This window comes from Calliphora vicina, chromosome 1, assembly GCF_958450345.1.
Source record: "Calliphora vicina chromosome 1, idCalVici1.1, whole genome shotgun sequence".
NCBI lineage: Eukaryota > Metazoa > Arthropoda > Insecta > Diptera > Calliphoridae > Calliphora > Calliphora vicina.
The window spans coordinates 160861733-160880140 of NC_088780.1; the positions used below are offsets into that span (position 1 = coordinate 160861733).

General features: G+C 29.1%; 1 protein-coding gene across 2 annotated transcripts in view; it reads left to right on the top strand.

The window, feature by feature from the left end:
• Positions 1-18408, top strand: part of side (sidestep) — a 343838-nt gene that overhangs the window by 284044 nt on the left and 41386 nt on the right. For both annotated transcript variants that reach the window (XM_065516427.1, XM_065516428.1), the window contains exon 14: positions 10878-11133. In XM_065516427.1, the coding sequence (XP_065372499.1) occupies positions 10878-11133 (256 nt within the window). The remainder of the gene's footprint in view (positions 1-10877; positions 11134-18408) is intronic.

An 18408-nucleotide genomic window follows, 5' to 3' on the forward strand; every position in this document is an offset into this window, starting at 1 on the left:
ATTACTCTATTTGGAAATAAATCCAAATATGTATGTTATATCGTTCTCAGGATACTCAATTTATATCAGAACATCTATTTTACAGCTGTACGAATGAAATTGTTGTTTCAGTTTTTTGTTTTACTAGAAAATATTCGATTGCAAATTTTTAGGCATGCCACAAACATCAATTCCGCATGAAAGTACAAAGTAAAACGTATTTAGGTTCTATACAAATAAAAAATTAAATTTTCAAATAAAAAATGTTAAATAATTTTAAGTAAACAAAATAGTTTTTTTTTATTTATGACGAAAAATGTTATTGGTAAAAAAAATGTTCGGGTTCAAAAATATTTTCCCCGATTTTGACCCATTGTAGGTCCAATGAAAATATTGTATTTTTCCAAATATTTCCTATTCACACCACTGTACATGCTACCGTAATCATAAAATCATATACCTACATCTAAAACACACATGCTCAAACATCCACACACATTTACATACTGCCTGACATTGACTCCAATACATATACACCCACCTGTACTTTCACTCACAACCATTAACAATACATTTTATATTGTTACTTTCCTTGCCCCAAAAATGTAAAACAAAGGTAACACTAGGTAGTTTATTTTTCTAATGCCTGTATCAAACCAAAAAATATTCCTTTATAAAACAATGACTTTTTACAAAAGATTCTTAACATTTTATAACGTAAATAATAATAGCAACAAAAAAGAGCGTAAACTGATATTAAAAGATATGCCAACAAAGGATGCTGGTGTAACCACCAAATGTTTACCATTTTATAGAGCTAATTCGGAAAGACAGAGATTGCGTGTTTTTTGTTAAGGTAGATTTAGAAATGTTAATTTTTGAGTACCCTATACTGGGTAAAAAAGGCTGTAAACAAATACATATATATTACTAGTTGACAGCCCCGGCTTTGCCCGGTAGCATCTACTAGTGTTAGTTCTTCAAGTTTCTCCAACCCGCCTGATCATATTTATTTGCAAATAAAATATCTAAATTTATACTGCATATTTTAGGGAGCTTTTTTATTAAAGTTGAATGGACTCAAAAAAAAATTTCAGAGTTTTACCCGGAATTTTTTAATTTTTTTTCTTTACAAACCATCTCCTGAATATTTCGAATAAAAAAAATCAGCCAAATCGCTCCAGCCGTTCTCACGTGATGCCATTACATACATGGACCATTTCATTTTTTTATATAGATAGAAGAATATAGATAACTATTATAACTAACACAAAATCTTCAAATAATATTAATACATTAATAAAAATTTGTTTGTTGCTAGGCATACTACGGAATGGTCTTTATCAGGCACCGAAAGTATGTATTTTTAAACAAGAATTGTTCATTACCAGCGATTGAAAATTAAGAAGAATTATTATTCTATTTCAGGAGATAATGATCCAATTTTTATATCAGTTTAAAAACATATTTATTTCTTGGTTCAAGACGTTGAATAGGTAAATAGTAATCAAAGCTAAAAATATTATTTAAAATTATGGAATTTTTTCGAGAGCACATTCACAGAAATATGTAAGGATATGCTAAATATTACAGGCATCTGAAAATTATACTACTTCTTCTATGATGACATTAAAATCAGCTCAAACAGCGTATTCATTGACAAATAATATTTAATAATTTTAGTCACTTTGCTTTATTTAAAGTTACATGTGAAAATTTAAGCAGAATTTACTTGAGTTGATAATATGTCACGTGACAAATCATACTAAAAAAAAGTAAATTCTCTTTGCATAAAACATAGTGCTACATAAATATGCTATCGAAAAATGTAAATAAGAAATAAAAATTCATAGGGTAACATAGAGACGAGACGTAATTGTCAAAAACCTAAGTCTGTTGTCAAAACCCTATCTCATGCAACAACAAAATACATGCTAGTCAATGTATTTTGTTTTTGTATCGGCATATGATTTGTTGTATTTTTGTTTGACAAATCAGAGTGTCTCGTCTCTATGTATAATTCTCTATGTAAAAATTGTTCAGATTTCTTAGGTATGTGCTTGTTATGAGGAACGAATGTCGCGTTCGGGACCTTGGAAATGTGTATATATATAAAATTAGATAATCATACATTTAATTATTTAACTTTTAGTTTTAATACTTACATGTTCAGGCTAAATTATCTATTAAGATACCTTTCAGAAGGCCTTATATAAGTAAAAGGCACAACATTTAACAGTAACATAATAAATTTTCTTTTTTCTGTCATTGCGTGTAAGGCCTTACTTACCTCATAATTGTACTTATTGGATAAATGAGATTATTGTTTGCTTGTTCCCCAACTCTTCTTTTTCAATACAAACAAATTATAGTTCTTGTTTGTTTCTCTTCTGAAAAAAGTAGAATTTCACAGAATATAGCAATATTTTTTTATAGGACTTTTTAGAAAATTGTGACCTTTTTTGTAGCTTTCTATCTGTGTAGATTTGGGAAAACGTGTCTAAATACATACATAGGTATATATAAAAGATTTCGAAAAATGTATTTAACAAATATACATAATGTATTTTATGTTGATTCATATTTAAATAATTTTTCATTAAAATTAAAATAAACACAATCATTTAACATACAACAAACACAAATCTACAATCTCTACTCTATATTTAATTTCTTTTTTTCCTTTTTTCCATTTTATTTCAATATAAATTTTTGATGTGCTCAGTAGTTTTTTTATTTGTATATGTATGGATATTTAACTGTTTATAGGTGTATGGTTTTCTGAGTATAGATGGCTTGTTTATATATACCCAGCAGTTTTAGAAGACTGTCTCGAATTAGTGATTTTACCTATAATTTAGGGTGACAACTAGTCACATTACTAGCAACAAAGATGGCTAGATATTTTAATTGTCAATTGACCTTTAGATTGCAATTAGACTGTCTGATAGCTACAGATAGCTACAGATAGCTACAGATTTCAGTACAAAATTAATGTTTACAGTAACTACACTATAGGTTACTTAAAGACACTAAAAAGACAATTGACTTCACATAATATTACATGGGATGTCAGTATAGATAAGCAAAAATAAAATAGATAGATTGTATAACAATTATATCAGCACAATATACAACCAATTTATTCGAATTACTCAACAAAAGTACAGTACAAATTAAACGTTCAAAGTGACTACACTCTAGATTACATAGGGACACTTAAGTGACAATTGACTTCATGCTAGATTACCTGAGATATATAAAGTAACTAATTGACTTATATGTGCAATACGTTTCAAATGACTCAAAATATATAAATTTGAATCAATAAAGTCAGACATTAGTGACAATTACCGTCTATAAGGGATATTTTGATTACTAACTTAACTTCAAAGGAGGTATAAAAAATAAACGTTTACAGTGACTACACTCCAGATTACTAAGAGACACTTAAGCGAAGATTGACTTCACCCTAAATTACATGGGATTTATAAGGTAGCCAATTGAATTCTCTCTGCACTACAAGAAACACATACATTTCAAATGACCCAAAATATATGAACTGGAGTCAGCCAAGTGGTCAGATGTTAGTGACTGTCTATAAGGTGTACATTAGCAACATGCTTAACTACTGGATATGTATTTGTGAGCGTATTTGTGTGTGTTTGTATTATTGTGGCTGTGTTTCTTGTTTATAGACATAATGAAATTAAATGAAAAATAACAAATTGACTGGTTTTAATTTTACATTATATTAAATTTAATAAAAATTAATTTCATTTTTCCTGATATGCACAATGAATACGTAATAAAAACCAAGTAAATTTATTAAATTTTCTATAAATATAATGAGAAATAAACTTGTTAAATTTATAAAACCATAAATAACCCAGCAAAACTTTTGTACAACAAAACGTTGGGTTATGTTATCGTTTATCGATTACATAGTGCAACACGAAAAAAACTAACCGTATACGGACACCACTACGTGATAAAAGTCAAAAAGACCCGATTTGAAGACAGTATTGCCCATAGTCATGCACTTCTTTTTTATGGGCTTCCAAAGATTTGGGTCCTGGGTGTCATTTTTGCAAAAAAGTTTCGAATTTTGATCAATAAGAAACACAAATTGTGAACATATACAATCAAAAACACTTCATCTTCAAGATCAAAATCGCAAAAAATTCTATTTTTTACCTTTATTCCCCTGTTCAGGTCCATACACACAGAAAACAGAGTCGTGATACCAACCGAATTTGTTGCCAATCGAATGATTCGGTTGTACACATAGAATTTTTCGGTTCTATCAACAGAAAGTCAGCTGATAAAGAAGAATTTCAGTTGAAGAAACCAATCGTTTGTTACCCCTTCTAAAATTTTATAGCCACAACTGTAAAATTCAACCACTAAGGCAGAATCATTCGATTGGCAACAAATTCGGTTGCTATCACGAATCTGTTTTCTCTGTGTAGGTAGCAAACCGTTCAAAATTCAAGGAAACAATCAATTATAAAAATGTACCTAAGATCGCAGTAAACAACTTTCTAGAACTTATGAACTTCCTAGAAATTATTCTTAACACCGTTTAGGTAGGTCAGTATAAGTTAGTAAGAAAAAACTAAAGGAATTAAGTATTTCGGGTCATAAACTATTAAATAATTATAAACTAAAGCATACTTTTAGGCAGCTTTAGTTCTTTAACATATAAATGTTAAAGAAATATGAATATTAATCTGAGATAGGCAAAATTGATATGAAAGATTGAAAAAGTAACCGAAACAAGAAAAAAAATTAAGAATATGTATAGTGGTTTTAAATTAAATTTTATTAGATGACAATTTGACAGTGATAATATAAAGAGAAAGTAAGAAAATCCATCGAGTGGTTTTTTGAACATTTTAAAACACTTTAAGAAATTTTTTATTAATCCATTAACTGGGTTCACTTTTCAATTTAATATTGTATTTTAATTTATATTTTGTTACAAACACAACACACACACATTGCATGTACCAACATATTTCTGCAATTAAATGTGTTTTAATTTCAGGCTGTGATATCAATATTTGATTTGTTGATGAATTAACAGCCAGTTATGTATAAAATGTATATAGTAAAGAATTTTTATTAAAATTGAATTTTATTCAGTTAAACATATCTGTTAGCCGTGATTGGTGCAGTTTATATAAAAGTACACATAATCGTAATACAGATAAACAAAACCAAATATATATTTTTAATATAAAGCTTTTGGCATTAAAATGAGGTTACAGGCATTTTGGTTGACTCATTAATGCCATTTTATGCTTATTATTAACTGATATGTATTTATGCCGTTTAAATGCTGTCGAGTACAATTGAGTTTGAAAACAGGAAGCCACAATTAAAAAAAAAAACAAAAACTGTTGAGGTGGCTCAAATTGTGGCGGGGGAAAAACTTAAGTTAAATTATATGGGTGAAAACCTTAGAGACTATTAAAAAAAATATGTAAAATGTAGGAAAAATAAATGGTTTATATTAATAATATTAGGATGGTGCTGTTTGCAGGGAGCAAAAGTAGACTATTTTCCATATAAAATTAAAGTATATTTCAGTTAAATCTGCTACAATTCAAATGTACGCCTATTTGTATGCTACGAAAATTTAAACATTTCATAACACTGATTAAACGGCCTTTTTGTTTCTGTCTGTTCGTTCATAATTAGAATAATTCTACAAGTACAACTGATGCTTTTAAAGTTCTAAAAAAGTATAAGTAAAATTTGTTATCTACATCATTTTAAATCTGCGAAATTGTACAAATTTATTACCTTTTTTTAAACAAATACTACAACGTAATTTCTCGTTAACGTAATAAAACTCATGACATTTCGTAAACAACCATTAAAAATAAGAAAAAACAAAACTCACACATGCTTTCTGTTGACAGTGATAATTTCTAAATAAATTTTACCTCTATTAATCTTGTTTCAATTAGCGTTCAAATGAAAATAATGTTGACAACAATAGGAATCTGAGCCTCATTGAGGCTAAATAAATAATGAAATAAAACAGAGCAACACACATAATTCCTATGACAACATAATACGCACACTCCCTTTTGCTGTTGTAAACATACAAAGATATCCTTTGTTATTTATATTTTGAAGGAAAACATGTTGTATTTGTTTTAGTGGAAACAAAAAAAAAAACTGCGAAAAAGAAAGAAAAGTTACGCTTGAATTGTACAATAGCTAGTGTAGGTTAAATAGATATTTACAATAATGAGAATAAACCCTCACACCTTTGGAATGAGTAGCAGCAGCCAGAAAACAAAAGAATGTTATATAAATTATTGCCAGGAAATGTGATTATTTTATACATGCATACACATACACAATTGCTGGTATGTTCTGCTCCTACTATAACTTCCTAATCTAATAAATTTCTCTACATACATTGCTAAAACTCACAGCATACTTTTCAGAGTGTTAAAGCGAAAAATTTGTTTCACCTGAGGTTAACTTATACCATAAGTTTCTTTTCTCTCTTCTTGCACTGCCACAATTATATAATTTTTCAGTTCAAACAAAAAATAACTTACAGACTTAGTCTTGATTTTGTTTAATTTTTTTTTTTTACAAAAATAACCTTACGCTTGTTGAATTATACAAAAGATAAGTTTGAATTAAGTATTTAAGTGTAATTAATTAAAACTGCATAGTAGATAGGTTTTAAAACTAAAATTTAATTATAACACTTTAATTAAATTTAACTTTTAGCAATTAAAATGGTATAATTCAAGGACTAATATGTAGTCTTTAGAATAAATAGTATCTGGAAGCGTATGATTAATATTAATTGGTTATATTAATTCGCATCACTTATACGTTTATATTTATGCTCAAATAGATAATATAATAATAAATAAATAAGAATTTATGAAATTTTCTTGGAATTTATATTACATACTAACAAATATTTGCTATTGTTGTGTTGTATTAAAGCGGAAGCTACCTATAAATAATGGTTGGAGGTCGTAATCATACATATGAGAAATATCAAAAATATTGAAAAATCATTGAAACTGTACTCAACTGGCATGTATTTCTTTCGGATTACAGATTAAATCGAACATAAATTAAAATCACTAGATTTTAGTGCTTATGCATGTCTCAAGTCACTCATCGCAAAATAACAATAAATGCAAATATAACTGATATTTCATTTCAAAAACTTTGAAAGCTTTTTAAAATAATTTAAGTACAGTGACTCTCATTAATATTCGGTTTTATATATTAGTTTCTGAAATTCGAAAATTCTCATTGAATATAAGGACATCTTGTTAATGTTAAATTTTTTACTTAAAGGTATATATTTACAGCTCAGTTTTCATTAATTGGTTTTAATTAATATTGAGTGAATCTATTTTAAAATAATAAGAAACTGAAATACTACAGAAATGCATGCTTCATTAATATTCAGTTTTTAGTTCTACCATGAAATTCACCGCTGTAAATCTGCATATTTATATAAATTATTTGTAAAATTGGGATACACTCATTAATTAACATCAAAACAATAATGTTAGCTGAATAATGTTTTTTATAAAAGCCGCTATGGGTCGTAAAGGAAAAATACTTAGTTAGAGCAAAGAAAATTTGTGATTTTCATTACAAAAAAAGAAAAAAAAAATATAAAACAAGTCAAGACCGACCATATAATACCCTACACTAAGTAAAAGAGCAAAACAAATTTTTCTTTTAAAATTTCAATAATTTATATTTTTGAGTGATTTTCGGAAGTGGGGTTATATGGGGGCTATGACCAATTATGGACCGATCACCATGAAATTAGGTCGTGTGATGTATGTCTATATTAAAGTTAACTATGTTGAATTTTGTGTGTTTGCCAACATTTTTAAGCGATTTATGCACGTTAAAGGGATTTTCGGAAGCGGGTCTATATGGGAGCTATGACTAATTATGGACCGATCGTAACAAAATTTGGTGACATGAATTTTGTGTATATAAAACTTATTTGGAGCAGAATTTGTGGAGATACATATATAAATTAAATATTTATGACCGATAAAGTCCAATTTCGGGAGGACATTTGTATGGGGGCTAGGTGAAATAGTGGACCGATTTCAGCCAGTTTCAATAGGCTTGGTCCTTGAGCCGAAAAAATAATATGTACCAAATTTGATCGAAATATCTTCAAAATTGCGACCTGTACTCTGCGCACAAGGTTTACATGGACAGCCAGCCAGCCAGCCGGCCAGACGGACGGACGGACATCGCTTAATCGACTCAGAAAGTGATTCTAAGTCGATCGGTATATTTTAAAGTGGGTGTTAGACTAATATTTTTGGGCGTTACAAACATCTGCACAAACGCATAATACCCTCCCCACTATGATGGTGTAGGGTATAAATATTGCTGAAATATTGAATATGAAATATAAAAATTATGGGTTCAACGGCCATATTGCCCGAAAAAAACCTTTCATGAATTTAATGGCTTTTTTCGGACAATACGGCCGTTGAATACTCGATTAAAATTTACTAAGGAGCATATAAAAAACGATGTAAATTGGTAGGAAGACGAAATTTTCTCGATGAAAGCTATTTTAACTTATTTGGAAGTGGCGGATCCCAATTAGGAGTTAGAAGGAAAACATATTACTGCAATAGTTAAGCATGGAGGAAGAAGTGTAATGGTTTGGGGCTGCATGAAACAATCTGCAGAAAAAATGGGAATTGCAAGAACTTTTGAATTGTATCAGGACAACGACCCTAAGCATAAAACCCACGCTGTTCGTTAGAGATTGCTTTATAATTGTGCAAAAGTGATTAATACGCCTGCTCAGTCCCCAGACATGAATCCCATAGAAAATTTGTGGGACTATTTAGATCGCCGAGTCCGCGGAAATCCCGTTTCTTCGAAAAACGAATTCAAAAAAAGGCTGCAGGAAGAATGGCATAAAATCAATATTGATAACTTGCAAACATATTTTAATAATATGCCAAATAGTCTTTCTGAGGTTATAAAAAATAAGAGCTATCCAACCAGATATTAAATAATTTTTTTGAAATTTGTATTTAAACAATAATATTATATGTGCTAAAAAACCGAATATTAATGAAGTGTGAATTATTTATGTTTTTTTGTTTTTGTTTTTATTTATGTTGTTTGATCAATATTCAGAATTCTGAAATAAGATATTTATGATCTCTTAATATGTCTGATGAATAACAAAAAATAATATCACCGGTTTTTTCTTATTTTCTATTAATTTTGTTGACTTTTAATAACCTGCTGAGTCTTGGGTGGGTGACGCCGATCTGAAATGTCCAATTTTCCATGACTCTGGCTGGTCTATATCATGCAATTCAGGACAAAAACAGGTGGTAATAATCATACAATAGAGCTCGAAATATGGACCGATGACGATGGCCATAACAAATAGTAACTTTTAGTTATCCGTCCATCGAAATAAATAATTTGATTATTTGCACATGATATACCATTCTTAGCTACGACCTCTTCCCATCTTTCTGGCAACATGTGGATTCCAAGCCAAAAGAACTGCTCATCTCTTGAGGCCAAAAACGATTCAAGCCAATATCGGATACTCTGTTAAAAGGACAGTTTCTTATTGTACAGATTCCATTACATAAAAAGGCGCCTGTTTATCAAATTTTAGTTCCCCAACCTCGCCAAGTTTTTGAATTTTCCTGCTCTTAATAGAAAAGGCAGCACTGCCAATAGGAATCTGTCAGTTGACTTCTGTGAAAATTTGAACAAGCTGCGTATTTAGTTTGTGTGTTATAGTCATTAATGACAGACTACATATCTCGTGACTTGAGGAGAAATTGGAATAAAGTGAATTTCGTGTGTCCATCAAAATAAAGACTAAATACTATGAGAAGACTGCACCACCAATTTCAATGGTGAGAAAGTGGTTTACTGAATTTCGTTTTGGCCAATTGAGTTCTCTACATCCAAAATAATTGAAAAAATTCACAATATGGTGTTGGACGATTGAAGATGGAAATTGCGAGAAATTTTGTAAGCCATAGGCATCTTACATGGCGCAGTGGTTTTAATCACTTTGATATGAGAAAGCTTTCCCCAAGATGGCTGCCGTATCTCATCACAATCGGTTGCACAAAATGCTACACACATGTGCAGTTTCCATTGCAGAAATTCATCTTCCACCTTATTCTCCAGATTTAGCTCTGAGTGACTATTTGTTGCTTCCAAACCTGAATAAATGTATCGGCGGAAAGATATTGGCCTACAACCATGAAATCATCTCACAAAACATAAGTATTTTGATGACCTCGACAAATTTTTATCCAAAAAACATCATTAAAAAAATCACGGACTTTTTGACCCACCCTCGTACCTAAGTATAGTTTTCAATATACGCATAAGTAAACTATTGAAACTTGATTAAAACTACTGAACAATAAAAGCGAGTTAAAACTTCAAATTAGTTTTTGTTACGAATCTTGACGAATGGCTTCATTAACTGCGTTGTGTTTGCGCAACAATCTTTAATGGAATATGTGTATGATTTTGAGCTGGCTTTTAGTTCAGACTATAATTATAACAGACAAAAATAAATATTTAACAACTTTATGCAGAAACTAGGTTAAAACTATAAACACACATGTAATACTTAATAACATATGTGGACATGCAATCTTATATATCCCCTTTTATTTATATAACTAAAAATGTAAAAAAATAAAGACAAAAAAAAAAACACATTTAAATTGCTTTAACTTTAACTACCTAGAAAACATATATTATAGATCCTTAGAATAAATCTAGCATAAATACTAATTTATTATTTGTTTGCTTTTTTTATTTTCTCCCACTTTTGTGTTTTGTTGTTCTTCGCCCAGATGAATCCATATTGTCAGAAGATCCAACGCCTGCTGAAACTACTCACCATGTGAGTAGTAATGTTGCTGTGTCAGCCAGTGGTACGGGTGCTAGTATTGGTGGTGGTCCTGAAAAGCAATCAACGTTACTGCTGTTAGCTGCTGTCGTGGCTATTGGGGCTGTTGTAATAACATCAATTATTGTGGCCGGCATAGTGGTTGTATGCAAACATCGACCTCGGCCACCTGAGCCGCAGGATGTGCGAAAAAGTATGAGGTAAGTGAACATGAGTTGGTTTTTCTGCTTTTTTTTTTTGTTATTTTAACAAAATCACCGTGTTTATGCAATGGGCTACATACTTAGTTTAGAAAAGCTATTTAAATGTAAACGGATAAATAAATAAATATATATGTATGTATGTAGCTACAAATTAGTTTTGAAAATCCTTTGAAAACAAATCCGTTATAATTTAAGTTAAATATAATACCCTTTTTTATTATTATTGTTGCTGTTGTTGCAAGGAAAACAATTTCGCTTGTATAAACACTAAAAAAAAATAACCTGTATTACAGCATTTACTCATACATATAGTTATTTTTGAATACCGGAAACAAATTACAAATCATACACATACATTTACATTTACACCTACATTGTGTACCTAACTCTGTATTGCTAGTGGCATTTAAGCTTAACAAATTTTATACATTTTTTGATATTTATGTGCCGAAATGTAGGCGTTTTGATATATTTATATCAGGTTTCATAGCAACAAATATTTTACAGTGGTAGTTGAAGAAAATGTATTAAATTATTTTAGTTGAATAAAGATTTAACATTTTGGAATTACAAATCGTATGTACAAACAAGGAGTCCCGAAGTTATAAGTTCATTTTATTATATGGATTAATCCTCTATTCCATATTAAAATCATGTTTTGTTAAACAAACTAAACATTTTTCACAATTCTGTTACTTGCAGCCCTCTGTAAAGAGTATGAAGTTGCATACATTAGGGTCGCTCTTATTTTGCAATTGTTTTCAAATACCAAATTTAAAATTTTCAAACATTTTAACGGTTGTATCCATTATAGGTTAGCGATTTTACCGATTTTAAATTGGTGGATTTTGAGGATTTTTTTTTAATTTTTATCCTAAATTTGTTAAACTTTGTACAAAAATGAAGGGATACCAGTAAGAGAGCTATATTCGGCTGTTCTGAATCGTATATACCCTTCACCACATTATACTTTAAAATAAAAATTTTAAATATTTTCAGGTAAACAAAATTTTCAAAATTTTTGTTTTTAATTTTTTTTATATTTTTTTCAAAACTTTTTTCCAAATATTCACCACATTATACTTTAAAAAAAAATTTTAAATATTTTCAGGTAAACAAAATTTTAAAAAAAAAATTTCAAAATTTTTTTTTTTTTTTTAATTTTTTTCAATTATTTTTGTAATTTATTAGTGAAAAAAATTAAAAAATAAATATTTTTAATTTTTTTTTTAATTTGTTAAAATTTGTACAAAAATGAACGGAAGAGAGTAAGAGAGCTATATTCGGCTGTTCTGAATCTTATATACCCCTCACCATATTATACTTTAAAATAAAAATTTTAAATATTTTCAGGTAAACAAAATTTAAAAAAAAAATGTTCAAAATAGTTTTTCAATATTTTTTTTTTTAAATTTTTTTTAAACTTTTTTCATAATTTTTTTCAAATATTTTTTTAATTTATTAGTGAAAAAAATGTATGACAAAAAATTTTTTTTGTGAAAAATAAAATTCGGGTAAAAATATATTGTCCCGATTTTGACCCATTGTAGGTCCAACATACTATTGCCTGATATACATCTTTGTAGTGGACTTTGATCATTAGATATCCATATTGTCTATATTAATGACTTAGTAATCCAGTTATAGATCTAAAATAGGCCCGATGTTTTCAGTCAGTTGTGGCCTGATTTTCTCGATTTAAATAGTTCCCGATATATTGATGTATCAATCATGTTTGTAAGTTATTTGGGGGCTAACGATCCAGGATATGTATACTTTGTAGGGTCGCAAATGAAAAATGTATAAATTGCATACGGAATGACAAACTGATCTGATATCGTTACCTTAATATAGTGTTTTTTAAGTCGAGATTTTTTGGCTAAATATGATATATGAGTTGACCATTTATCAAAACAAACGGAAATCTTACAAATCTTACATGAGTTAGGACGTTTCTATAAACGATAAACGATAAATTTTACACTTATGATGAAGAGTATAAAAATATGGAGGAGCTCTTATATAGCAATTCCGTTTTGCTGGAGCTCATAGAGTTTAGAAATATTTAAAGTTTTTCGCAATCTCTTTGTTTCAGTGCAACAATGGCATTCTTAAAGTTACAACTTTTAAAAACTGTGTTTTATTTGCCATAAATAAACCGTATTCTTTTGATTGCAAATTAAATCGATCAGTATTTTAACAATTGTAACAACTCTTTATTTATTTGAATTAACACAATAATTTATATAGTTAAACACTTTAAAAACACACTTGTAATACAGTTGATGTAACAGCGCCTTCGTAATACTGAATGCACACCAAATCGTTTTCTGCCATCTTCTAGTAGTTTCATGAATTTTCTAACGGAAAAAACTTGAATGTTCTATTTCCACAATGATCACCTAGAGCTTTTATCAGTTTAAATGTTAATGCTAGCAGCTTTAACAGTTAATGCTGTTATACTTATAAACAATGTTAATAGCAGCTTTTAATCAACATTGTTGATAAGTAGAAGTTTCTACTGATGGAAATATTTGTCAATATGATGAATGCTGCAAGCAGCTGTTACAGAAAAAATTTTCAACATTTATTTAATTTGAGCATCTTTAAGTCTTATTAATTGTAGAAAATAGCCGTCCATTCTAAAATTATCAAAGAAATTAATAAGTATTTTTACCTGGCTTTCGTATAAGTTTTTTGCTCCTCTGAAAATTTGTAAAAATACAGCTACGACTTTTTGCTGGAGCATCGACGATATGTAAGTGTATGCTAGTGGGTGAACGAACGTTTATGCCTTATTAAAATCCTTGCTAATATTAGTAAGCTGATGATTGAGATTTGAGCTGTGTTATATGTTTATTTTATTTATTTTTTCATGCATAATTTTTTTCTTTCCTTAGCAACATTTCAACCAAGAAAAAATTGTTGTTGCTTGTATGGTGTTTTAGTTATTTATGACCCTTTTTATAATTGCCACTTAAATTGTAGCAATTTCCAGTTCACTTCAGTATGGTTTGGTTGAGTTTTTTTTCTTTTTGTCTTGTGTTTAAATTTGGTTGATTGTAGTTAATGGTGTTTTCTCAGAACTGGCATAAAAATGCTGCTAAATATTTGTTGGTGTTACTACTGCCATGGTGGCATGGTGGTGGCCCTAATAATAAACATGGCTTTTATGTCTCATTTTGTATGTGAATACACTCATACAACACAAATACAGACATTTGAAAACATTCAAAAATAAGACAAACATGAAAATTTGCAATTCAAATTTTATTATGAATTTCCAGTTCTTTTCTGTGTAAATGAAATATATATGTCTAAAAAAAGTAACAAAACAAAGAAAAAAAAATATGCAAAATACATTTGTTAAAATGAAAATGTGTTTTATGCAAAAAATTTGTTTTGTAATCATTATAAACATAAATGTCTACAGTATTTGAGAATTTTTAAGGTTTTTTTTTCTTCTTTAATTTTTAATGTCTCCATATGTCTGTGTATATGAAAGTATGTATATTTTTGTGCAAGTGGATTTTTATTCAAATCCCCTGTTGTTTTCTTAGATAAGACCAAATTAAATTCATTAAGTGTATTACTTAAATTTGCATACATACAATAATATGTGTGATTAGTAAGAATCGTTTCTTTGCCAAAAAAAATTTAAGAACTTGTTAAGATGTTGAAATCATTTGAGACATTTCAAAGCATTTTAAATTACCTACTCAAATGTTATAAGTTGTGAGCATTTTTTGCTGAGATAAACAATAATTAACGTGTGAATATGCAGATCTGTTTTTATATGAGAATAATTTCTAATATGTAAATTTAGTAATTAAAGAATTAAAAAAATAAGAAATATTTTCATACATAATTAGAGTAATACATTCAAATATAATCTTGGGAGTATGTTTTTATATTTTAAATTAAGCCAATGAAAATTGTTTTTCTAATAAAAAATATTTTAAAATCTTTCACAGGCAGCTATTGCTAAATTTATGGTTCATTCAAAAATATCATATGATAACAGCTACCCATCAAAAACTTGGTAATAACTTGCAATTACTGGACAACTTAATCTTCAAGAACATCTTTATATTGTCTGCATTACTTAGAAGTAGTTCGATGTTTCAAATTCATAATTAAATCATTATAAATCTCACTACTATAGCTTTGAATGATTAAAACTTCACAACCACTTTATTCTAGATAGTTTTCAACAGGTATTGAATAATATTCCATTGTCATGATGGAATATTACGGTTTCATGAACACATGTCCAGTCGTTTTTCGGCAAATGTTGCATTCGATACAGGTTCCTTTTGATGGTTTGGCCAGATTTCAGCAGCTCATAATAGGTAGAACCATTTGGTACCACCGAATACAGACCATAACCTTAGAGTTATGGATATTTAGCTTTGGTGTCGATTGACCGGACTTCACATATGATCTCTTACTCCTCGAGTTATAGTACATGATCCATTTTTCATCGAAATTAATGAGTCGGTGAAAAAATGATTTTATTTAATAGGCTTCAAGCAGCATTTCAGACATACAAAATCGTCTTTCAAGGTCTCTTAGCTTCAATTCGTTTGGTACCTAATTTGCGTGCTTTAGACTGAATCATGCTATTGCAAACGTTACAAAATTGCTCCCAATGACTTTCCAAGCTTGAGTTGAGATTGCCATAAACATATATTTATTTGCAGTACTACAATCATATGTATATTTGCGATAATCATGTGAATATTAACTTCATCATATTATGGTCACGACAATCATAGAAATAATTACTATCACTATAATATTGTTAAAAAACTTGTAAAAAATTTGAAATGGTTACAGTAAACATGTATAACTATATTTTTTCTCTCGATGAGCTTGTTGTTTCTACACTAAATGTAGAGTTTACCAATTTGTTGTTCTGTAAGCAGCATATCTAGTGGATTATCAAGGTATCCTATCATGTTATATTGTCATAATGTTCTAATATTATTTTATATCATGACTCGGCAACTCGGCTTATCTGGCTCTTAGGCGTTCTTCGATGGTATCTGCTAGTTAGTTATGACATCACAATTAACATGACATATTAGAACATTATGAAATATGACACGATAGGATATCTTGTAAATCCACTAATTATATTTTTCTATCATTAAGAATTTGTTTAAACAAAAATCACATTTTGTCTAGGCTTATTAAATCTTCATTGAAATACCCTCAATTAATTTATCTCATTTTTCAAAAAAATTAAAAAGCCAAGTTATTTAAAGTAGCCTTAAAAAAATTATGGTTTATTACCTTTTTTATTTTACGGCTGCCCTGGAATATATTTTATTTTGAATTTATGTCCCTTTAAATCATTTCTTCGTATTTGTCACCTGTAAATTTATAACCTAAATGTCGTGTTACATTAAATCTTCATTTAATTTGATTCAATTAATTTGTCTGTACCTTTAAAAGTTACAAAAAAAAAACTAAACAAATTTTGGTAATTATAGCAAAAAATTTGTGCAGTATATAAATTGTGTTAAGCTGCTTGTTTATTTTTAATATTTAAAGACCTTACCTTAATTACAACATTATTATCCTTTTTTTTTGTGAGAAACAAAAACGAAAACTTTGTCCCAAATAACCAGCAATACAAAAATAAAATATGAAACGAAACGAAATATTTATCATTTCTTACAATTTTACAAAAAAAAGAGAAATTTGTGACATAATTTCCTTAATTTTAATTCATTTCCTTTTTCAACCATGGAATTTTAAACACCAACTTTACTGAACTTCCTTTTTAATTTGTGCATGGCTGGTGATGATGATGCTGATGGTGCCAGAAAACAACAAGACCAGCATCATCAGCTACAACAGCAACAACAAATACTTAAAAGAAATACAAGTGAATTCAAATGAGTTGAAATGTAAACGTGTCTGTAGTGGTGTAATGAAATGTGTTAGTGTATGTATACGTGAACATAAATCTAGTCAGGCAAACGAGCCTAGTTTGGCAAAACAATAAATACACGGCAATAGTTTTACAGCATTTGCATGTGGCTGTGTGTGTTAGCATTAGTGTACCCCTTACTTTTGAACCTTTTCGATGCCCGCAAGAACTAAGATTGTTCTAAGTCATATAAAAAGAAAAAGCTGAAAATGTTACCTAAATCGGATATCGTTTGATACGTTTCCACTTATGGATCAAGGCAGCATTATATTGTTGAATTTTATACCAGCAAAGCGTCATATGGGGGAAGTTTTGCTTTACTTTTTTAATTTGAAAAAAGTGCCGCTAAGGTACAGCGATTACTCATCGAAGCTTATGGTGAATATGTTTCATCGATTTAAACGTGGTTTTTGCAGTTCAGAAGTGATGACTTTGACACGGAAGACAAAGATTTACAATGCCAGCCAAAAAAGTTTAAGGCCAACAATTGGAGGCATTACTCCATGAAGCATGTTGTCAACCTCAAAAATCATTGGGAGCTATTAGAGCAGCAATCTCAAAACGTCATCCAAAAGCAGGGACATTGGGTACTATACGAATTGAAGCTGAGACACCTTCACATACGCTTAAACGCCATAAAAGAAAATCATTTTTGTACCTAGTTTTCCCTAATTAATTTGCCATGTAAAAAGCATAAGGCCGTCATGTTATTTAACAATGGATAGGGGATTTTATCTACTTTTCAAAGGTATATAAAACTTTTGACAGTTAAACAAATTCAAAATACTTTTTTGAAAAATATGCTCAAAAAATGCTTTTTATTGAGTTTTTGCAAAGATACAAATATTTCAAATTGAAATTAAATTTTTATTTATGAATACTTTTTAATGAAATTTTACAATTACATAAATTTTTCTACTGAAAATGGAAAACTAAAACTAATTTTTAAATTTATAATCCAGAATCCCGGAATTCCAAAAAAAGTCTTGAAAATTCCCTAAAATGGGATTTTTTAGTTTTTTGGGGGTGATAACCATACCAGAGGCGGGTTTATCGGAACCCATTACAAAATAATTAAGAACATATTTGACCATCTAAAATTGGTTACTATATTTTGATATCGGCCATGCGATTTGAGAATTTTTGACCTAAATTTGCACTTTTTGATGAACCTGGTACCCTCGGTATCAACTATTTTTAAATTTGTTTTCATTTAAAATATTTAATGTAAAGTTAGCTTTTCAAGAAGTATAAACTCCTAATACATCATCTTAGACATTTTTTAGACAACTTAAAAAGAAAACAAGTAAGAAAGTATGGCCGGTCAAGCC